Source organism: Octopus bimaculoides, chromosome 2 (genome assembly GCF_046866305.1).
Source record: "Octopus bimaculoides isolate indiv1 chromosome 2, ASM4686630v1, whole genome shotgun sequence".
In the NCBI taxonomy this organism is placed as follows: domain Eukaryota; kingdom Metazoa; phylum Mollusca; class Cephalopoda; order Octopoda; family Octopodidae; genus Octopus; species Octopus bimaculoides.
In genome coordinates this window covers 30274888-30300332 of record NC_142929.1, presented here as the reverse complement: position 1 = coordinate 30300332, position 25445 = coordinate 30274888, and the positions used below count along the sequence as shown (strand labels likewise).

The 25445-nt window shown below is 35.7% G+C and overlaps 1 protein-coding gene and 1 non-coding gene across 2 annotated transcripts in view; both read right to left on the bottom strand.

The window, feature by feature from the left end:
• Positions 1-24640, bottom strand: part of LOC106878420 (putative ATP-dependent RNA helicase DDX49) — a 652269-nt gene extending 627629 nt beyond the window's left edge. Inside the window, exon 1 of the mRNA XM_052976052.2 lies at positions 24439-24640. Within this exon, the coding sequence (XP_052832012.2) occupies positions 24439-24583 (145 nt within the window). The 5' untranslated portion in view covers positions 24584-24640. The remainder of the gene's footprint in view (positions 1-24438) is intronic.
• On the bottom strand, positions 15572-15686 carry LOC128247193 (U6atac minor spliceosomal RNA). The gene has a single exon (XR_008263592.1). It is a non-coding gene; the product is annotated as a U6atac minor spliceosomal RNA (small nuclear RNA).
• Positions 24641-25445: the final 805 nt, after the last annotated feature.

Sequence of the window (25445 nt, the reverse complement as noted above, 5' to 3'; positions counted from 1 at the left end):
ATAAGATGTACCATCCTGAGCGTGACCGTTGCCAGTACCGCCTGACTGGCCTTGTAGGGTTTTCGAGCGAGATCGTTGCCAGTGCCCCTGGACTGGCTCTTGTGCGAGTGGCACATAAAAGACACCATTTCGAGCGTGGCCGTTTTCGTGCGGGTGACAGGTAAAAGCACCCACTACATTCTCTGAGTGGTTGACGTTAGGAAGGGCATCCAGCTGTAGAAACTCTGCCAAATTAGATTGGAGCCTGGTGTAGCCATCCGGTTGCACCAGTCCTCAGTCAAATCGTCCAACCCATGCTAGCATGGAAAGCAGACGTTAAACGATGATGATGATGATGATGATATATATATATATATATATATATATATATATATATATATATATATATATATATATATATATATATATATATTTAAGAATTTAAGGATTGGAGAAAACGCATGTTATAATTGCATACTTTATTCCTACATATGTTTCAAATGAATCAAGTCATAACCTTATCCATCTATTGTTTTCATAATCGGTCATAATGTCTTACGTTTAAGATGATTCCCATGCTTTCCCTGATGAGAAGGTTACAATTTTAATATCAAAGATCCCTATGGATCACACAGGTTGTAATCCTTTGAAACATATGTAGGAATAAAGTATGCAATTATAACATGCGTTTTCTCCAATCCTTAAATTCTTAAATATACTCAAATACCTAAAATTTCAAGGAGTTCATGCCTTAAAAACAGGAGCTAACCACAGTTATTTTGTGTTCTTTGCTACATTGGTTTCTATTAACCCATTTATTCTATCAGAAGAATTTTTATTCATTAAGATAGAAGAAATACACATAATTATACATATATATATATATATATATATATATATATATATATATATATATATATATATATATACATGTGTGTGTGTCTGTGTTTGTCCCCACCACCACCATCGCTTGACAGCCAATGTTGGTGTGTTTATGTCCCTGCAACTTAGCAGTTCGGCAAAAAGAGACCGATAGAATAAGTACTAGGCTTACAAAGAATAAATCCTGGGGTCGACTTGTTTGACTAAAGGCAGTGCTCCAGCATGGCCACAGTCAAATGACTGAAAGAAGTGTAAGAATAAAAGAATATATACATATGCATATCTCATCAGTGTGTGTGCGTGTACGCATTTGTCTCTGCTTGTCTTCATATTTACACTGCTTGGACAGCAGTCACATCAATTTATATCCCCCCCCCCCCAGCAAATTCAACACCTTGAAGTGTGAAGAGCTGCAGAATAAAGTGCCTTGCTTGAAAAACAAGTGAGGGTTGGCAACAAAAAAAAAAAGCATTTAACCATAAAATTACTACTACCAGAAGTGAAGTCACATCCAACCCATTCTGGCAGATATAAAATTGCCGGTGCTGATGATAGTACCCTGGAAATACCTAGCCTTGGGCTTACATTAACTCGACATACTTTCCTCAACTCAATACCATCAAATGTTCGAGTGAAATGAAACTCATCATAAAATGCCAATCTTGTTTCCCCCTCAAATTTCACACTATTCCTAAATTCATATGAAACAATGGCTAAAACAATCAGATTACAAAACGAAAAACTCTAAACAAAAGAAGTTTCTAGAAAGATAAGGATCTGTATACTAAGAGATAATTTTTTTTTTTCCGTTTCATTCTTTTTTATATATATATATATATTGTATTTTATTTATGAAAGCTATTTTTCTTTTTCCATTGCACGCTATCTGATGTCCCCATAAGGAGCTATAACTAATGTCCAGAAATGAAGAATAAAACAAGTTAATTTGAAGACATTAAATCACACAGACATTTGCATGTCTCAAATAATTACAACCAAAGATCAATCAATAGCAACATAGTAATAACAAAGCAGCTGGCAAAGATTTTTTGTTCATTTTCTTTTTTTTTTTCCCCTATTTTTTATAATTTGAAAAGAAAGTATATAATAGGAAGAGTAAGGAAGAAGACAAATAATAATGTCTTTTGAGAAACTATAGGTGTAAGTTAATACAAGCTTCTGTGGCGCCACCAGCATAATCACATAATGTGTATGGTAGATAGCAATGAAGTTAAAATGATGGACAACTGATCACACAATGCTGAGTTCAAGACTTACAGCTAAAACAACCATGTTGTGTCTCTGTGCAAGGCAGATAACTCTGCTTGTTCTAGTCTGTCTACCTGACACCAAACAAGTTCTGCATTTAGATTAGTTGATTTGTTCGTAATAGAAAGAGGATCTAGTTACAGAAACAATAGCTCCATCAAAAGAAACTACCTTACCTTTACATCATTATCATCGTTTTAACATCTACTTTTTCATGTGAGCATGGGTCAGATGGAATTTGTCAAAGTGTATTTTCTACAGTTGGATACCCTTCCTGTCACCTATCCTCGCCTATTTCCAAGTAAAGTAATATTTCCCCATGCCCAGACATGTTTTCCTGGAATACTGGAAACAGAGGACACTGCTTGCATGCTAATGACATACATTTTCGACCATCACACAAAGTCAAGGCATGGGGAAAGTAACAACACACAAACACATTTATGCACACATACACAGTAGGTAAAAAGCACCCACTACATTCTCGGAGTGGTTGGCGTTAGGAAGGGCATCTAGCTGTAGAAACATTGCCAGATCAGATAGGAACTTGATGCAGTCAAACCTCAGTCAAATTGTCTAATCCATGCCAGCATGGAAAGCAGATGTTAAACAAATATGATGATGATGATGATGAGACACACACACACACACAATGAGCTTCTTTGAGTTTCCATCAACTAAATCCACTCATAAGGCTTTGGTCAGACCAGGGCCATAGCCAAAGATACTTTACCCAAAATGCAACAGAGTGTAATTGAACCTGGAACCATGTGGTTAGGAAGTAAACTACATGCCACACCCACACCAGCAGGTATGTATAAACAATTATCGATGTATTGCATAAATTATATATCATAAAGACCTTCTTCAATCACAAATAATCATAGGATTGCACCTAGAAAGTTCCCTTCCAAGGCACAAGTCCAGGAAAGGTTGTTTTTTTATGGAAGACCAGCAGTCACCCATTCATATCAGTCTTCCTTCACACCACCGATGTTTTATCCAAGGGAAACGCCAATATAGTTTGGCACCAGTGACTTCACAACTCATTTCTACAGCTGAGTGAACTGGAAAGGTGTGAAATAAAGTGTCTTTGTTCAAGAACACAACACACAGCCCAGTCTGGGAATCAAACTCACAGCCTCAAGAGTGTGAGTCTGACACTCTACTCACTGAGTCATGTGCCTTCTATACATGATACACATGTAGCTATTAAAGAATATTAGTAAAAAGATTATGAAATATTAACACAATGCTAACCACTCGAATCTTCTCCAGCTTCAAAACTAAACATTCGAGTAATATTTCCTGGTAAGGTTTTTATGGTGTGTGTGTGGTTTTCTTTTTGTTATTATTCTTATTTCTTTAATATCAGGAAAATTAATAACTATTGCCCAATGTCTGCCAATTATTAAGCAAAAGATAACAAAAGACATGAGAGAGAAGAATAAGCTGCATACATATTTCTAATAGTCCTGGTGTCAGTAATCTGCCAAGTTCCAGAATTTTTGGAACCAAAGTGACAGCGGTATGCACCGCACCAAAAATTTTCATTAAAATATTAGATATGTAAACTGTTCTGCAAGTGCTGTAACTACAGAATCAGTGATGCATATCAACATTACGCAAACCTGTATTTTCATGCCACCAACAAAATAAAACATTCAAACCTACCACGGCGGCTGTAAGGGCGAACATGCAGATTGTAGCACAATTATAATATTCAGCATAGCAATATTTTTATAATAAGCCATTTTGCATTATATGGTGCAGCTGTTCTCTTGAACAAGAACCATAAATGCTGAAACTACAACAATATTGTTATAACATCATTGAAATGCTGTTTCCTGTTGATGTCTTTCAACTGAAATATTCCTCTGACAGAACAATGCAAAGTAGATCTGAAAGCAACAGTCGGAAGATCTGAGAGGGAAGAAATATTTTTAAGTGTACAGAAACTTAATCACATCATAAGGTTATTCAAAAACAGTGGCACGTAATTTCTGGCTTATCTCTTAAGAAATTACAAAATTATCAATAGTAATGTCCTTTTGTTTCTCCTCTGTTCAGTGATTGCTTTTATATGACTGACATTAAAGCTGGATGGACCTAGCCATTCTTCCACGACAGATTTTACCTGATATTTGTTACAATAACCACTCATAAGGTGTCTATTGAAAGACTAAGAGTCAAATTACACTTAGCTTTGATGGGTGTTAAGCAAGAACAACATCCATCAAAGATAGACTCATTTATAGAACATTCAAATTTTGATTGGCTATGAAAACATTAACACTTATTAAGAGTCATTTAAGAGATCTCATTAATTATTGCTCATGTAACTTCCTCTTATTTAGGATAACAAAGTTACTTTGATATTGTTTATATATTTACAACCATTTGTACAAGACTACAAATGAAACTGACATCCTCCCAGTTATCTGACAAATTTAATTAACGAAGCTAATCATCAGACAAGCTGTGTATTGTTTTAAGTATGAAACAGAAACTCAATAATTGTGAACACTGTCACGGCTCAGAATAATCAAAGCAAGATCAATGAAATGTCTTCTTTTGGAATCAAAAATATAATCAAAAGAATTCTAGAATGGTAAGTTAGTGAGGGGTTATTTACATCAGTAAAAACTGGGATTAGAATTCAACCTGAAAAAGCAACCTGCAACACTTTTCCCTTCCTCTTCTTTATAAAACAAAGGCAAAACAAACTTGAGCCCACTCCTGAGAAAAACATGCACTCATTACACAAAGAAAGATTACAACCAATTGTTGTGCAGACTCTGATCAGCCTTCATCAAGCAGAACTCCAATTAAATCTGTTCCAGATTTGACCACCTCATCTTATATTTTCTAATAATGAATCAAACAACACATCATCCAATGCATGGGGTATCTGGGTGGAGTAGTACCTCTGATGGGGGAATGTGTGGTGCTCTTCAGAGTAGTTCATTCGTCTTGGTCCTCACTCGACACCCAGCTCTTACCTGTGGCTCCCTAAAGCTGTCTGCATGCAACAGCAGCCACACTCCAGGCAAAGGGTTCTACAGGCTGGATAAACCTTGTTGAAGGTAGCTGACCACCCTCGAACTCTTGGAGAGCTAGGGCATGCCTACATGTGCATGTGAAGATTAGACCAGCAGACTGTGCAGAGGAAACTATCAGATTGGTTCAATGGACAGGAAGGCAGACCAACAAGCATTGTGGAGCATAAACAGGGCACAGGAGACACGAAGGATGCTGCAGCCAACCAATGCAGCCCAACCTATCTCCAGTTGTTTCGACTTTGTCCTGCCACTGGAATCAGACAGGAAAGGGACAAGAGAGTGAAGCAGATGACACTGCACACCCTCCCTAACTTTAATCCATGTCACATGCCAGTCAAAATATGACACCATCCCTTTTCCAATGCAGCAGGGTGTAATTTGAGAGAAACTTGGCTACTAGTTCTAGCAGGACAAGTAAAGATGCCTCCACTTTTGCTCACTCGCAACTTTTAATTTAACAGCATAGGCCAACAATACTTAAAATTGTTTGAGTTGTCATCGTCATCATTTAACATCCGCTTTCTATGCTGGCATGGGTTGGACAGTTTGACTGAAAACTAGTTAGCCGGAGATGTGGGGGTGGGCTGCACCAGGTTCTGATCTGATATGGCAAGGTTGATCTGATTTGGCTGGATGCCCTTCTTCACACCAACCACTCTGTGAGTACAGGGGTGTTTTTTACATGCCACCAGCACATCCACATCAGCCACGACTATGGTCTCATTTGGCCTGACAGGTCTACACAAGCACAGTATATCGCCAAAGGTCTTGGTCACCTGTCACTGCCTCCATGAGGCCCAATGCTCAAGTGTTATTTACATGCCACCAGCACAGGTGCCAGTCAGACTGCACTGGCATTGGCCATAACTATGATTTCACTCGGGTCTTCTCAAGCACGGCATATCTTTAAAGGTCTCAGTCACTTGTCATTGCTTCTGTGACGCCCAACATTCGAAGATCGTGCTTCACCACCTCATCCCATGTCCTCCTGGGTCTACCTCTTCCACAGGTTCTCTCCACCATTAGAGTGCAACACTTTTTCACACAGCTGTCCTCATCCATACACATCACATGACCATACCAGCGCAGTCATGTCTCTTGCACACCACATCTGATGCTTCTATGTCCAACTTTTCTCTCAGGATGCTTACATGCTCTCGTGCATCCACACTGACATTACACATCCAGTAGAGCATACTAGCTTCATTTCTTACAAGCCTACGTATGCCCTCAGCAGTCACAGCCCATGTTTCACTGCCATGTAGCATGGCTGTTCATACACAGGCATCATACAGTCTGCTTTTCACTCTGAGCAAGAGGTCCTTAGTTACCAGCAGAGGTAGGAGCTCTCTGAACTTTGTCCAGCCTATTCTTATACTAGCAGCTATGCTCTCAGAGCATCCACCCCCGCTACAGACTTGGTTACCTAGCTAACAGAAACTATCATTTACTTCTAGTTTACTCCCTGGCAAGTGATGAAATCTATTTTCTGTACATTTTGGGTGTTTATTGTACCTGTGCACTTTCCACACACAAAAACCTTCCTCTGATACTGCAGCACCTCTTATGTATCCATAGCTACATAAAAGGCACTCAGTACACTCTGTAGAGTCTTTGGCATTAGGAAGGGCATCCAGCTATAAAAACCCATACAATGAAGCCTGGTGCAACCCCTGGTTTTACCAGCACCACTCAAACCATCCAGCCCATGCTAGCATGGAAAACATGCTAAATGATCATCATGATGATGTATATATATATATATATATATATATATATATATACACACACACACACACATATATATATATATATATATATATATATATATATATATATATATATATATATATCACACATATATATATATATAACAGGCATCTTCCAGTTTCTATCAACCAAATCTACTTCCATGGCTTTGGTCAACCCAGAGCTATTAAGCTATTACAGAAGTCATTTGCCTTGCCCAAGGTGTCAGAAGTTTCGTGTATGATGACCAGTAGAACAAAAGTAAAAGTACCTTTACCCAATACAAATAAGGGTTATTGACAGGAAGTGCATCTGGATATAGAAAATTTCTTCACTAACTTTTGTCTAACCCTTGCTTGCATGGAAAAACAGAGGACATAAAAATGCTGATACGGGTAAGTCTATACCAGAACACTAATAAAAGAACTGGTATTCAAGTGATACATCATTGCTCTCAAACAGTTCTTCAATCCAATTTTACCATCTGCTTTTGAAGAAATCTCTGCATTTTTCTCCAACACAAACCAAACTATTAGATAAGAATGCATTACTTAAACCATTCATTTCTTCATAAAATATAATAATAGAAAACACTGGCAAGATAGTTTCACTAACAATTGCCCAATTACAGCTTTAACAAATAACCAGAAAGGAAAACGGACAACAAAAATAGCTTTGTATTGAATTAAGGAAAATAGAAGACTGCTGTAACCAAACAATCACAACAGTATTTTTCCTTCCTTTTTTTTACCTCGTTTTTATTCTTTTTTTTTTTTTCTTCAATCAGAAAGCTTTTGAAAAGGCTAAAATAGAGAGCTTAGTCAAAATATTCCTGAAATGAAAACAGAACAGCAAAGACAATTCAGGCTTGTAGAATCAAGATAAATCAATGACTTAACCATTTATCACACATAAAGAAAATCTCTTCTGTACACAGGAAAATGGTCTCATGTATTAAATTCGATGATTAATACAATGTGCCCATCACATTTTTTTTTATATTTATATTATTATTATTATTATTAACATTGTCATTGTTGAAATGGTTCAAAACGTCATCATCACCTACTTTTATGACAAATGAACAGTTCAATAGGAAAATATTTGTTATCTTCAGTGAAACTATTTTCCTATAAAAATTAATCTATTTCAAGAAATGTTTACACAATTCATGTAATTTTTTTTTTTTTTTTTTTATATCTCTCTTTCTCAATGTAAATGTGCTGGTAATGTAGTATTGCAGAGAAGTGAAATAGAGTCAATCACCAAATAGGAATTGATACAGGGTAGGTGGGGAGGATGCATGGGGAGGAAGATTTTAGCCAATTTCACTGCTTGGAGCAAGATCTTTGGTGCTAGTGGTACAATAAAATGCAACCAGTCCACATTGTAAGAACAGACACAACTGGACAGTTTATTCTGTTGCAATGTGATCAAGATGATGAGAAACACTGAGACAGCCCACCCAACCCAAGCCATGATTGATTATCTTCATCATTTAATGTCCTTCTTCCATGCATGCTTGGGTAGGACAGTTGACAGTAACCAGCCAGGTAGAAGACTACTCCAGGCTACTGTGTCTGTTTGGGAGGGTTTTTATGGCTGGATGCCCTTCCTAACACCAACCACTCTGCAGAGTGGACGCAGTACTTTTTACGTGGCACTAGCACGGGCAGGGTTAGTTTTGGCATGAAATTTACAGCTGGATGCCCTTCCAAATGCCAACCACTTTACAGTGTGGACTGGGATGCTTTTTACGTGGCACCAGCACCGGTAGGGTCACCAAGTAACTTGCATGACAGAGGAATTTTGAGAAGGGCAGGACCATTTGAGAAGGGAACTTGTGTCAGAGGATGAAAGATTAGAGTGTGACAGAGAGGCAGAAACTGGTGTCTTGCTATAAAAGAGGGTGCATTGGAAGAGGTGATCCGGTGTCAAATGATGAGAGTGTGACACAGAAATAGAGAGGCAGAAACACGTGTCTAGCTGTGGGGAGGCTATTTCCCATGTCAGTGAATAGAAAGTGTTCCGTTGAACAGAAAATGCTCTGTTCATGGCTAAGAGTTACTTTGACTCTTATTTCTAGCAATGCTGGTGCTGACTTGCACCCTTAGTCACTCTTAGTCATGACTGTATTTGTGCTTTTTGGTTTTAAATTGCATCTAATCACTTTAATAATTATATATATATATATATATATATATATATATATATATATATATATATATATATATATCCAAAATTTTAAATTTGAAAGAGAGTTTTGACGCTGATATCCATTATTATTGAAATTTATTCCTATGTCAACATTTCTGTACAAGGCTATATTTAACTGTCAAATTCAAGTCAAACATATAAATTACCTTACACATCTTCAGGGAAAAAAGGTAAAGAACGATGTTTTGGTGTTTACTTTTTGTTCTTTACCTTTTTTCCCTGAAGATGTGTAAGGTAATTTATATGTTTGACTTGAATTTGACAGTCAAATATAGCCTTATACAGAAATGTTGACATAGGAATAAATTTCAATAATAATGGATATCAGCATCAAAACTATCTTTTAAATTTAAAATTTTGGATATATAACCAAGGAGAACGATCCTTAAGGAGTCTACTTTAGACTTCTAGCGGAGAAATCTCTTGCTATATTGGTAGCGATTACATGTTTTTCTCATCAACACATTGTGGAGATATCATCATATGAACAAATATATATATATATATATATATATATATATATATATATATATATATATATATATATATATATACTGAGGATGATAAATTGAGTATTAATTTCAATTTAAAACCAGAGGTCTAGCATATAAAAAAATCTGATAATTCAGAAAAAAATTATATTACATGCGTATAAGAAGGGATGACCACTAGGTGATCATCCAATATGCTAGAAAGAGGTCATCAACGATCCAACCACAAAAGAAAAATCATGTTCTCCAGAAAAAATTCACCAAAAATAGTATTTTGGGGAATAATCACAGAATTCATTAGAAGCAAAAAAATCTTAGGGATGTGTAGAGCATTACCTGCAAAATTGTAAAGGATGAACTATAATTACATATTCAGTGAATGATGTTCATTCACTGCGAACTTAGTATTCAACTGTGCAGTAACACAATTCCCATGATGCTTTGTAACTCAACCTTCACTTCAGGATATTCCTTTTCTAATTGCTAGAAACATCTATGCATCAATAAATAATAACCTTACTAATAATGGTTTATTGTCAGCCTTCTTTTTATGTGGCTTTAACAAAAGCTTCTGTTAAGCCACATAAATACTATGGTTGACAACAAACCAAATCAAAGAATGTAATCATCAAACTAAAGACAAACTACATCATCATCATTTAACATCCATTTTCCATGCTGGAATGGGTTGGATAGCTTGACAGGAACTGGCAAAGCCAGGGGCCGCACCAGGTTCCACAGTCTGTTTTGACTTGACTTCTACAGCTGGATGCTCTTCCTAATGCTAACCACTTTACTGAGTGTACTCGGTGCTTTTTACATGGCACCATCACCAGCGCTCTGTAAGTGGTACTTTGGTTTTAGGATTTCAATTCTGTTGCGGTGAGTGAGTCTTCATGAGTACAGCAATGTACCACATATCTCAGTCATATGTCATCCCTTTCATTGGGCTCAGTGTTTTGAGATCGACCTTCAATACTTCATCCCACATCTTCCTGGACCTACCTCTTCCACAGCTTCCCTCCACTTTAAGTTATCAACACTTGTTATGCAACTGTCCTAATCCATCTGCCTCATGTGACCAAACCAGCAGAGTCTCTTCTCTTGCACATAGCATATATTTCCTGTTATGCCCAACTTCTCTTTCTGTACACTAGTGCTTTGTCGCACATGTACACTGACATTGCATATCCAGCAGAGCATACTGGTTTCATTCCTCTCTAGTCTTTGCTTATCCTCTGTATTCAGGGCCCATATCTCACTACCATTTCATACACATGCAATCTTCCTTTCAATCAGAGAGAGGCCTTTGGTCGCCAACAGAAGTAAAAGCTCACTGAACTTTCTCCATCCTATTCTTAATCTAGCAGTAACATTACTTTCTCTGTCAACCTTCCTATTCCATTGCACCTCTTGTGTGTCCATAGCTTGCACTTGGTACCCCAAATGGAATTTCTGCCTGAAGTGGGGAAGGGTCCTGTTTGATTTCTTGCTTCCTAAGATCTTGATCTTTGCTAAGTTAACTTAAGACCCTTTGATTACAGGTTCTGCTTCCACACCTGGAATTTCTTTTCTAATTTTGTTACAAATACTGCTACAGGGGCTAGAGTATCAGCATATAGTAGTTCCCATGGGCTTCCAATCTTAATTGTGTCTGTTATGGCCTGGAGGATGATGACGAATAGGAGAGGGTTGAGGACAGAGCCTTGGTGAACACCTACCTGTAAACTAATATCCTCAATGTACCCTTACCTTACTAACAGTTCCCCTGTACACAGCCTGTACTGCTTTTACAAGCTATTCATCTAATTCTAGCTTCCTCAGAGACCAATTTATCACAGATCAAGGTACTCTATCAAAGGCTTTCTCTAAATCAACAAATGCCATGTTCAATGTCTCACCAAGTACAATTTGTAGATGTAAAATATTTTGAGAAATTCTGGATAGCCACCCAAGTATTAATATCATATGCGTGTCTTCTCCATCTTGCACATTCTTTATTTGGTAAAAAAAAAAAAAGAATAAATAAATAACTGATACACTTCAATGATCTTATGCACTGTTCATTACAGTGGAGTTATTAATACTGTCAGTAACTGCATTATGCTAATTTAAAATTTTTGTGTTTCAGCTTACATCATTTGTGTGTAAGTGATTAAATAGGCAGAAATAATTAAGGTCTAATCATCAGTACACTCTCACACACACATATATATATGCATCATATATAGAGAGAGAAGTAAATGTTAATTGATGATGCACACCACACAGGCACACAAGGTTGTGCGACTTGAACGACCAACGTCAGTTAATAAAAAGAAAAGTTATACCCACTTCTAAATTACTTTCTATACAGCTTACGTGTACACACACACACACACACATATATATATATACATACACACACACACACACACACATATATATATACATACACACACACACACACATATATATACATACACACACACACATATATATATATATATATATATATATATATATATATATATATATATATATATATATACACACACACAGAAGAACAAGTACAGTTGTGAGGTTTCCCAGTTTGTTTCACAACCTCATGGTACCCACCATCTTGAAAGTAGAATTGTGTGTGTGTGTTTTTATGTGTTTAATTCAATACTGAATTGTGGTTTTGTTCAATCGGTATTTCAGTCAACTGTACACATCAGCAGATTGAGAAGAAATGGCTGTTAGTGGTATAAAATAACAAAAATTCCAAATTTCACTAATGCCATAGAATATGAAAAATCACAAATTTTTATTTGCTTCATATTGATTGGTAGGATTCATATTCATAATGGGTTTCCAATTCTCTCAAATGTAAACTATATGTCACATGTGAAATTTTAAAACGTGTGAACAAATTTGTTTTGTATTTCATAGATACTGAGAATTTTTTTTTTACTTTTGGTTACTCTGTATTAAAAAAAAATTTTAATGTTTAAATACTTTTTGTATTTTCCTCCAAATAACTTGTTTATTTTCTTTGGTTCTTCTCAGATGAAAAAAAAGTACCAGCAAATTAAAAAAAAAAGATTGTTATTATCTTTTAATAAAGCCAACAGTAAACATTTGAAAGAAAATCCCACTTTGCGTGTTATCTATTGTAAACATTTCGAAAATTGTCCTTGTTTGAATGGTTTTAGCTCAATTTAGTTCTCTACCTCAGAAAAAAAAATTCTATTTAGCAATTGTAAACATTGGGAAGTTTATACTTAGTTTAAATAGCTTTATTTGTTATTTTAAACATTAAAAAATAACTCTCAGTACATTTGATGTAAATGTCTCTGATTAAACATAATTTTTTTTTTAAAGAAACATATTTAGCTTTAATTTTAAGGTACACTATGATGAAATATATTAAAAAAAAAACTAAAAATATAAATCTACTGGAACCTTTGGAGGTCAAATTTTATCATAATTGTTCAGTGATTATTTACATTTGACTACAAGAGTGACACATTGCCTATTGCACAAATGCAAAGAAATCTTCATTCAATAAATATAATTTTCTATAGTTGAACATTATTCTATTATCATCCTCCATAAATTTAAGGAAGATATTTGTTGTCATTAACGACAGCACAAGCATAAAAGAAATTATTCTTCAAAATTATCCCTGACTTTGAATCATAGCATAGCAATCAATAAGCCAATAAAAATGAAAAGAAAAAAATATCAAAATCTATTTGTGAATTTTCAAATATATCCTAAATAAATACTGAAGACATATTGAGCAAGTCAGTCAGGCTTGTGATCTGTATGTAGCTATTAACTTCGAAAGTTGTATTAGGCTTTGGTCTTCTTGCTTCAAGAAGTTAAGTTACAGCCATCCCTTCCTAAGGTAGGCAACCTTATTTCAAGTCCTTAGCTTGGTCAGCTACCTCCTCATCATGCACCCTAATAATTTTCCATCCAAGGTATTTTAAAATGCAAAATTATATATTTATATATGTGTTGTAATTTTAATTCTGGTTGAGAAACGAAACAATTGTAGGTGAATATGTTAATTAATTAATCAATAAATGTGTATACATTAGATTTCTCTGTTTTCAAACTCAGTTATATATATATATATATATATATATACGCACACACTACACACACAGGGACAGATATAACTGTGAGGTTTTCTTTTTTGCTTCACAACCTCATGATACCCACCACTATCTTGCAAATGGAATTGCATGCATCTCTGTATGTATTCTCAACGGTTTTTGTCTTCTACTACTATCCTCCACACTCACCACAGAACATTTTAACCCTTTAGCCACACCTGGCTCAGGTATCCTAAGAGTTTTATGTTCAAACTGGGAAGATCCAGTCTCTCACACCTACCCTACAATGTCATTGAAAAATAAACAATCACATCATCCAAATCTCAAAGGTACAAGATAATGCAAAATTAATTCTCAACAATGTTAATAAATAAGGATTATATTTGACTGCTGAAGGGATTAATCTAATAAGGATTACATTCTGAATGCTGAATGTCTGTTCCTTTATTGAGTGTACAGGACTTTAACCCTTTAGCATTTAATCCAGCCATATCCAGCTAAAATATTCTATTTGCATTATGTTCTAACTGGCCAGATCTGTCATCTCACACCTACCCTACAATGTCATTTTGAACATAAACAATCACATCACCAAAATCCCGACATTTCAAGATAATGCAGGATAATGGTCTAAAATACTTGGGTACTTACTTAAGGACTTCCCAGGCTAATCACCATTTATGCCAGGCATAAAAAACCAGCACACCCAACCAGTGGCAGAATACAGGACTTAAACTCAGAATGTACAAAACCAAAACATGCTACAGAGCCACATGTCTGCTGATCTAACATTCCATCGGTCCATCATATCAGACTGGTAATATATTTATCAAACCCAAAAGGATGGAAGGTAAAATTGACTTAAATGGGATTTGAACTCAGAAGGCAACAAACATGAACAAATACCACAAAGCATTCCATCTGATATATTCAAATAATAGAATATATAGAAGCATCATTCTCCATCTCAGATAGCATTTATAGATCACCATTTTTTTGTAGCCACAGGATTTCATGGACTACATGTAACCATTGGATCCACTTTTCTCCTAATATGCTTAATAGGAACTCTAATAAACCTCTTCTCCTCCTCTTCGGATTTGAAGCACAGCTTGATACTGACACTTCGTAGATGTAGTATGATTATTTTTATATACCTTCGTCTATTGATGAGGTTCATAATTACACATCATAATTACATTACCATTTTAATAACTCTACAAATGTGCCACTGACATTTATCAATTCACATTCCATGTCTATAGCAGTCCACATCTTTCCTCCATACAACAGCTGCTCCTTTTAATACATATCCAATCCAAACCTGTTTTCCTTTCAATAAAGGAAAACATTATACACCCACTGTACCATGCATACCTCATTTCCTTACTAGCCAGAGTACTTCTATGTACTCTATGCCTACATGATTATGTTATACATTATATTTTTTTACCTTTTACTTGTTTCAGTCATTAGACTGCAGCCATTCTGGGGCACTGCCTTGAGGAATTTTAGTCCAACTAACTGCTGCCAGTATTTATATTCTTTTTAAGCCTGGTACTTATTCTATCAGTCACCTTTGCTGAACTGCTAAGTTACAGGGATGTAAACACACCAACACCAACTGTCAAGCAGTTGGGTTGGACAGACAAAAAGACACACACACACACACACAAGAGGCTTCTTTCAGTTTATATCTACCAAATCTACTCACAAGGCCCAAGGCTATCATATATCATAGAAAACACTTGCTGAAGTTGCCACACAGTGTGAGAGAACCTGGAACCATATGGTTAGGAAGCAAACTTCTTACCACACTGCCATGCCTGCACTTAAAGAAATAGGTTGCTCTGCAGTAGAAAGCAATGCCCATATGTGTTAGAAAGATCAGATGATGTCTTCCATCCTTGTCGAGGGGAGTGCTAACCATCTCTCCTTTTTAGCAACACAAATATTCTTGACAAGTACTTCATACTGTATGCTTTTCTCAGAAGAAAGGAGTTAAGTTTTTGTGGAAGTTAAAATTTATTGTGCCAAATATTAGTTACAAATTTTGGCACAGGGTAACAAATTTGGGGGAAAGATTAAGTTGATAACATCACCCAATGTGGGCTCCTGGCCTTGCCAGCTGCTATCAAGCCATCCAACCCATGCCAGCATGGAAAATGAATATTAAATGATGATGATCATGTAGCTTTGAGAATCTGGCGATGTAACTTAATTTTTAGAATGACATGGTAGGATTGGTGTTTGAGGCCAGATCTGGCTGGTTTGAACATAAAACAGGATATGGCCAGTTTAAAAGTTAAAGAGTTAATAATGGCAAATGATATGAAAAAAAAAAAAAAAAGTTCTCTTATTCATACAAATACAGAAAATGACATAACAAATAAGAAAAATACCTCAAATTTAGTGAGACAGATAAAACCTATATTGAGATATTCATGTGCAATAATCGAGACAGAATCAATGTTTACATTCTATATCAGTAAACATATCTTGTTTCCTTTCCAAAGATTTTGGGGGGTTAAAACTCAAGAGAGAATACAAGTGTTTTCTGTATCTGATCATATATGTACACACACACACACACACACACACACACACACACACACACACACAAACATGCAACAGCTTTTCTGTATTAGTTTTGTTTGTCTAATTTTTACTTTGAAAATCATGGCAGTTAATTCATTCATAATTTCCCATCATAAAAGTGCAGAATGAAAAAGAAGAGACATTAAATGTTATTTCACATTTTCACATGTGACACATTTTACAATGGGAAAAGTGAAAAGCCATTTTGAAAATGAATCAATATGGAGCATATAAAAGTGGAAAGGACACATTAATGTATATATAATATATTTTTTTTTTAAATATCAACATCATCATCATCGTTTAACATCTAAGTGAAAATTCAATTTTTGTTAACAAAATTTAATGTTGTGATATGCTATTTTCTTCATTTTCCTTTTTTAGAATGCCCTAAATATTAAAAAAAAAAAAATTATAATAAAATACATGTTTTATCCTATGTTTTGCAAATAATTAAAAAGGTTTCACTTAACAGCAAACAGTTTTAACTTAAATGCCAAGAAATCATATTTAGATATTAGTTTTGGTAAACCTTAAAGAATCAAGTGTAGTTTTTTTTTTTTTTTGTAAATGTAAAATAAAAAAGTCATGAATTTTCTGTGATAAAATTAGCAATGTCAACAATCAAGCAAGTTTCCTGTAGTTCTCCCATGTCAGTACAAAAAGGAGCAATTCAAATACATTACAAGTATTCAGATATAATGTGCATTAGGTTTTACTAAATCTAAAAATTATGAGTGCACACTATTCACAACTACTAAATGGTATTGCTCTTGAACACAAAGTTCTAAATAATGTTTCTTGAAGATTTATTGCAGCACATACATAATGTCTTAGATAATTCACTCTAGGCATTTTACATGCATTGGATGTTAAGCTTAATGCAATGTAACGGCTGAAAGTTTTGTAGATAGAATGGACAGTGTCTGGGCTGATTTTGTGGTTTCTAGCCCCAGCAAGCATAGGACAGAAGTGTACTCCAAGTTTGCCGAGTACATCTTCAAGCAGTATCCAGCATCTGTCTTTTGTGGTTGGCCAATTAAAGGTAGTATTGGGTCCACTGTGATGCTTGAAGTTCACACATATATGTTCCAACCACTTTAACAACAGCTTTCTTCGTTTTGGGAGAAAGCAGGCGCTCTTATGGGCTAGTCGTTCATTTCAGAAATTTTTACATTATTATACAGAGTATTTTTTTGTGGGAGGGGGCTTAGAACCAATATAATTTTTTCAAAATACAAAAAAAAAAATAAAATGCTGATATATTTGCTTTCCAAGAGAAGCTGAAAACTTGTTTATTATAGTAATACTTACCTGCTTAGTTGACTGTTAAGGCCATATTTATATTTGGTCGGTGGCCTCAGGTTGAAGTAAAAGACCTAAGAACTTGCCATATTTAAAATCTATACAACATTACAAGATAGAATTTACAGTAGCACCTTACAATATCAGTGTAGCCGATGCAACATTTTAGTATGGCTAAGATTTCATGTGGTCTGAAATGTGATAATAGTCTGAAATGCTGAAATGTGATAATGAAATAAACCTTGTAAGTATTAACGCAATACCTTGCTGTATTCAATGCAATAATAAAAAGTAGTTGCTTCATACCTGTTTTTTTTTACACGGTGCTAAAATAAAGATGCAGCCTCACAAAATGCATAACTGACGCAACTGTTGCATCAGTTACAAGATCAACATTAATATTCAAGAAAATATAAAGTACCGAGTATAAGAATAAAATCCCTCCTTACACCATGTCATAATGGTTGCATTGTTTTAAGGTAATTTTTTGTCAGGATTGTGTAAATCAAACTTATGCCAAAACAAATTCTAATGGCCACAGTAAATTCTGTTTTTGCTGACAAGCAGGAAGATCTCCCACAAAATAACAATGCCAAACTGTAGTTTTACTCTAGTTCTTCCTGAAAATACATTTTTGCAAGATGGGAAGTTTACTTTTTTCAAGGATGGAAGTCGATTCCTACCTTACATCCTTGCACTCAAATTGTCATTTGCTAGGCGAGATCCAAGATGGCTGCTCTGATCACATGACAATAGTCTCACATCTAGAATTAATCATCATCATCATCTAATATCCATCCTCCATGCTGACATGGGTATGATGGGTCAACAGGATCCAATGAGCCACATGACTACATCAAGCTCCACTGTGTGCTTTGGCATGATTTCTATAGCTGGATGCTCTTCCTCACACCAATACCAAATCACCTTATAGAGTGTAGTGAGAGCTTGATTGTAGCAGTATCACTAGTGAAATCACCAAGTAACTTATAAGACAAAGAATGCAAAAAGCTCCTGCAACCAAGTGGGGGTGCAGTAGAAAGGGATAAAATATGATAAAGGGACAAGGGCAGCTGTCTTGCTGTAGAAGGGGTAGATGCATTATATAAAGGTAGGTGGGAATAACTAGAATGAGAGAAATATTGAAGTGAAAACTATCAGAACATATCAAACAGGAAATACTTAATTTCAAATCAATTTACTTTGTAAAACCAATGACTTATGCGGATTGCTGTTTGACTTTCGGTGAAATTACCGAACGTACATACAACTGTAAATGAATATTTGACATAAAAATAACTTGACAATATTCAGTTTCATTCATGAAAGTACATTTTATAAATCAACTGAGTTTTATCACTGTTTCGCACCAATTATGCAACATCAAAACAAATTTTTATTCCAGTCGGAAATTCCATCTTCTCTTAAGTATATTTTTTTTTTGTGTGTATGTGAGTGTTTTTTATTCCCCCCACCCCACACCAGATTTTACATCCATTAAATAACAGGAAAAAAAGGAAGTAAATTACAACTTAAATAGAGAATGTGCTTGATAAATAGATTAACAGTTTTCACTTCCTCTAACAAAAAAAAAAAATTGTTAAGTTTCATTCTATGTAACAAAATGTTATGACAATAATGTTGATGATGATAGTGAAGAAAGTAATATTAATAATAATTTGAACAGTCACTGAAATGTGTGACTGAACATCCGCAGCAATTTTGGAAACATTTGATAATATATAAATACTAATGGATTTACATTAGTATTTTCATGTATGCACATCTTCGTAGTATTTCTCTGATCACGCTACTTTTACAAAAATGACTGATGTTTATGACTGCATTCAAATATATTTATGTATATATATATATATATATATATATATACATATGTGTATATCTCCATTATATGCACATGTTGTTTGACCCTCAGTCCTCGTATTATCCTGGTGCTGTAGTTAATGTAGTCAAGTAGTGTATGGTTTGGAAGATTCTTCCTTTTGTGAATGAGGGAAGGGTTTAAGCTCATTACATCACTCAGTTTAATACTCCCCTCTTGGCCCTTGAATACTTGTAAGTGATTGCTCAGCAGCCAGCAATAAGACAAGGCTCCTGTCTATATGTTATCAAGAATTCAGTGAACAACACCCTCCAAACTCACTTTATAGTCAAAAAGTAATACTAAATCCTCAGTAGTTAGAGCATCAGGCTCACAATCAAGAGGTAGTGAGTTCAATTCCCAGACTGAACTGGATGTTGTGTTCTTGAGCAACACACTTTATTTTATGTTGCTCCAGTTCACCCAGTTGTAGAAACGAGTTATGCCAAACTGTATCAGCCTTTGTTTTTCCCTTGGGTAACATTAATTGGAGGGGGGAGGCTGGTATGCATGGGCGACTGTTGGTTGCCCATGCATACCTGGACTTGTGCCTCAGAGAGGAACTTTCTAGGTGCAATCCCATGGTCATTCATGACTGAAGGAGGTCTTTACCTATTATTTTTTGGCTAACCTAATCATTCACCTACTTTATGTTCAAAACAGCCAGATCCAGCCTCACACACCTACCCTATAATGTCATTCAAAAAGAAACAATCACATCATTGAAATCTCATAGCTACAAGATACTGCATGATTAATTTAAAACAATGTGAATACATCTGACAGAGTAATCTGAATGCTAAAGGGTTAAACCCACTGCAGAATTCTCCCTTCTCTAGTAACCATTGATTCCTACATAACTATTTATAGACAAACCACACATTCTGTTGTCCTCCAAGACACAATCACTGTGTATTCATGGTCCGTCTCTGCTGACCAAGTTCCACTCTATACTGTAACTTCACTCTGAACGATAGGATCAGTGCATCTGTAGATATCATTCTTCCTGTTATTAATGAACAAAGATTTCTACTTACTTCCCACCTCTAAATATATCTCAAGAGTTCCCTTCACCACTTTATATAAATTTACTTCCTCAACCATTCTATAAATCCATCAGTCAATCAACAACTTTTCAACAGCAGAAGACAGCCATCTCATGTAATTCCACGCTTTGAAGACATCAACCACAACACTACTCACAGCTCCACTTGTCTCTCATACTAATCCCACACTGAAGTGCCAATGCAGAAACTGAATCTTAACAATCTTTAACTCATTTGCTCTTTATTTTATGGCACAAACTTCTTGTCTTCAAGTGTTTTAAACTAAAGTCTTCTGTCAAAATTTTATGATAGTTCCAAACACCAGCTTTTTAAAGAGAAAGTTATTTTATTAGATTCGTTCTTTTAAAAATTAACTGAAACAAAAATATATTTCAACAGAAATATGGAGACAAAAAAGTTAACTCCCTACATCTATAATTAGTTTCATGCCCTCTGTACATCCCTGACTGATGCACAGTCACTCCAAACATCCTTAAACCCTTTGATACCTGCCTGAAACCATCTCTGGCTCTGTAGTACAAATGTCCTGTTTTCAAAAGTTCTGAATTAAAATCTTCTGCCAAACCTTAATCACAATTTATGTTCCCAATATTAGCTAAATGATAACTAAGTTACTTTACTAAATTCTTTGTTATATTTGAAATTAATTGAAAGAAACACAAAGTGTCTCAACAGAAATAAGGTAACAAAAGGGTTAATCTCTCTCCCTCCCCTCCTCCAAATTTAATCCCTACCAAAGAAATACTGACCATGTTGCATCTCATATCAAAACACTATGCAATAGGCCTTATGGCACTTCATTTCAGCTGACTTGCAGCATCCTATGAGTTCTGCTCTACCCATCCCAGGTAACACATGTTTTATCTCTGAACCATCAAAAACAGCTTAGCAAGTGGATTGAACTAATTCTTTTCAGCCATATCTCTCTAGATCCCTGACACAACCAAAACTCAGCCTCCAGTGATTCAGTTAGTGGTTGGCATTAGGAAGGGGCATCCAGCTGTAGAAACATTGCCATATCAGATTGGAGCCTGGTGCAGCCTTCTGGCTCGCCAGCCCTCAGTCACACTGCAGGCAAGGGACACAGCCTACATGACATTCCAATTAGACAGCTTTTACGCAGTCAACACAACTCCTGTAGGGCCACCAAGTAAAATGTTCAGATCTTCATGCATTACACAGTCTGCCAAACTGCAGTCAGTCCTTTTGTTCTCTTGCGAAAACAGATCTCTAATGACTTTTCAAAATCCTCTTTCCTTTCACTTCTCAAACATTATGGACATGTAAGCAGAAGCCCTATAGAGAAAGCCTCCACATTTGCTGCCTTATTTGCATCTAAATCTGCACACCAGGTTAACTCTCCTCCAAAACAATCCCTTTCCATTCCACCAGCCACACCACCACATGTATGAGCGCATGTATCTATATATACACACATCATATGTGCACAGGGTACGAAAGCATCCCCAGTCACTTCAAAACACTAAGATTACAAGCCTTAACAAGGTCTCTTCTATTACCCCTAAACAATTCAAGCTAGAATTAACTCCTATCCTTATGAACTTCTGCAATATCTTTCATTCACGATCAGTAGTGATATATTCCAATGTATGAAAACATACTATCTCAAAGCCCCAATCTCAAAAGGCAACCACTAATCCAATCACATTCACTTCCAATAACTCAAAGATGATGAAGCAAATCTTTAATAACAACTTTCTCCAATATTTTGAATCTTTCTCTCTTCTTAATGACCAACAGTGTAGCTTCTGTTAGGCCAGATCTATTGTAGACCTACTCAAGTATATCACTCACTAATGAATCTATTGCTCTTTATAAATTTCAACATTAGCTCAGCATTCATCTATGCTTGGTGTGCAAACTTCCAAGCAAAATTACATGCCTGTGAATTCCATCCTTCTCTGTTTCTTGTCAAATGACACCATCAAAGCAAGTGCTAATGCAATTCCAACAGGCAAACATTTCAACGATAGCATGCCTCAAGAGTCCAACACACTCTTCCTCTAATACAGCAATGACTTACAATACTTGCTATCACCCTAACAATGCCTAATGCTATGAGGATGGGAAAACCATTTTCATCATCATCATTTAACGTCTGCTTTCCATGCTGGCATGGGTTGGACAGTTTGACTGAGGGCTGGCAAGCCAGAAGGCTGCACCAGGCTCCAATCTGATATGGCAATGTTTCTACAGTTGGATGCCCTTCCTAACACCAACCACTCCGAGAGTGTACTGGGTGCTTTTTACACGTGACCGGCATGAGGGCCAGTCAGGTGGTACTGGCATTGGCCACGCTCAAAAGGTGTTTTTTACATGCCTTTCCTTCCATAATTTTCGACACCCAAACACCATCCACATGAACTTTAATACCTCACACCAAACCTGTACAGATGCTGTGAATAGAGAGCTTAGAAACATCCTCCAATATGATCAAGCCAATCTTGTCTTCTTCAACAGCCCAAAGGTACAATCACAACACATTCACAAAACATAATTGTATTACCACACCACTACATACAGAACCTACAATTATGGAGAAAATGCTAGACCTCAATATCTTTATGGAACCTTCCACCTGGTTATCAAACTTCCTCAACATAGTAAATACTGCATCACAAAGGTTAGCCATCCTCTTCAGTAACACCAACAGCTTTACAAAACTCAAATGACACCTGCAAGGAGCAACTACTACTACTACTACTACTACAGACATCCCAGATTGCATACTATAAAAGACCACTCGTTTGCAATGAAGTCTCTGACCCATAAGCGTGCTATCACATCATACAGCCTTTTCTACTGTTTCTACAGTGGCATCTGCTCTTCAAAGCTGACTAGCGTCGGGCCACACAGGCTCAAACACTCCCGACTCATTCCTCTCGTCAGCCATATTGTATCCTTGACCTCTTCACCAGGTATGCCTATGGCTGAGAGAGTACATATGAGAAATGTAAAGCGAATTGTGGTTAATTGTTGCCAATAAAAATAACTATGTTACATTATCAAACTTCCTTCGCTTCTTTCTTATCCATAGTCACTGCACATTTGTTTACATTTATCTGATGTAAAAAAACCTCCCTCCTCCCATAAGCCACACACTTCAAGCTTTCAATTACGCGCTTTACATACATCACAATTACAAAGTAAATATAATGGGTCTCCGTGAAAATCTAACCACTTCCTGGTCATTTTTCTTTCTCATGAAACAGGGAGAGATATTCCGAAAGTTGGCCAAATAAAGTATACATCCCCAAGTTTTAGTAGCTTAGTAATTGGGTACAAGACCACAAATTTTGAGGGAAAGTGTGTAATTGATTTAATCTACCTCAGTATGTCACAGGTACATTATTTGCAAATTCCAGAAGAAAAAAACGCAGCAACCAACAGTAAAACAAAACGAATATAACAAGACCTACCATTAATCTATTATAAATCTTCTTGATTATATATATACACATATATATATATATATATATATATATATATATATATATATATATATATATATAAGGAAAGAAAGTTTTTAAGTATATCTTGAACTTAGGCGAATGTTGTCAAATATTCATTGAATTAAAAAAGTTTCATAATTAGCACTGAAATAAACGAAACCTTAAAATATAGCCAGTCCTACGAATACAAATATTTCAGGGTATCATATATGTATTAAAATCATTTATTTTAACTGTCACAAAAGAATTTTAAATTTAACACCTGATCAAATGGGGGAGAAAAAACACGTGTTGGTATAAACAACATTGGCGTTGTAAGTATAGCAACAAACACACAGCTAGTCGTGTTTCCCAAATATTTCAAAATGTACATTACCTTTCAAAATTTCTGGAATACAGTTGATTTGTATGGGAGTCGGCCTGGAAATTCCAACCACCTTACACTGATCGACAAGCCACGAATTAATTCCAAGGTCTTTAAAAGTGGTAACAGCATCATCCACGTGCTCTTTGTCAGCCATTTTTGTTGTGGGTTGTCAACAGCCTCGTTTTCAATAAAATTTTGTTCATTCATAAACCGGTGTCGCGTAAAAAGTATCACCCATACGTCGCTTAGCCATTCAGAAATCGTAACTTAATGGCTTAACATAGTATAAAAGGAAGAGGTTGAAATATCTATACCTCCTAATCGTTGTGGGTGTTTTAACTTTCTGGCTACACTCTATAACAATACACACTTTGGTATTTCCTTATCTTTATCTTGTTATTTCTCGCTTTTATTAGTTGTTTGTTATGATTAGCATTACCGTTGCAGTGGAAAGTATTTACATAAAACGAAGGTCTCTTCACGTGTCAACTTCATGCACATTTTGTTTTTCTTCGATTATATTTTTCATGACATACCAGGTTTATTTTATAAATATTTATAATGACTTTTACTTTAAATATTATTAAATTACATTTATTTTACTCCTTCGACGTCATTAAGATAGTGTATGTTTACCTGAGTATAATGTAAACATTAGAACATAACTACACAATCGTGCCCCACCAACTTTGTTTTCTCGCAACTTTCATAACAGTGGATATATAGCAATGAAATATTCTACAAATACCTTTCAGGTGATGTTGATTACGGTTATATTGGAATTTAACGTGGGAAAGTGGTGTGCAAATACATATACGTACAAACACACATATCTACAAAATGAATTTTGAAAAAATTATGCTATGTCAGTCAGCGTGTATGTGTGTCTATCCACCACTTCTCTCCCAATATTCCAATATAATCGTACTCTACACAATCTGAAAGGCATTTGTAGAAAATTTCATTTGAAAATAAAAATTTGTTTGAAAGTTACAAGGAAGTAAACTCGGCAGCGG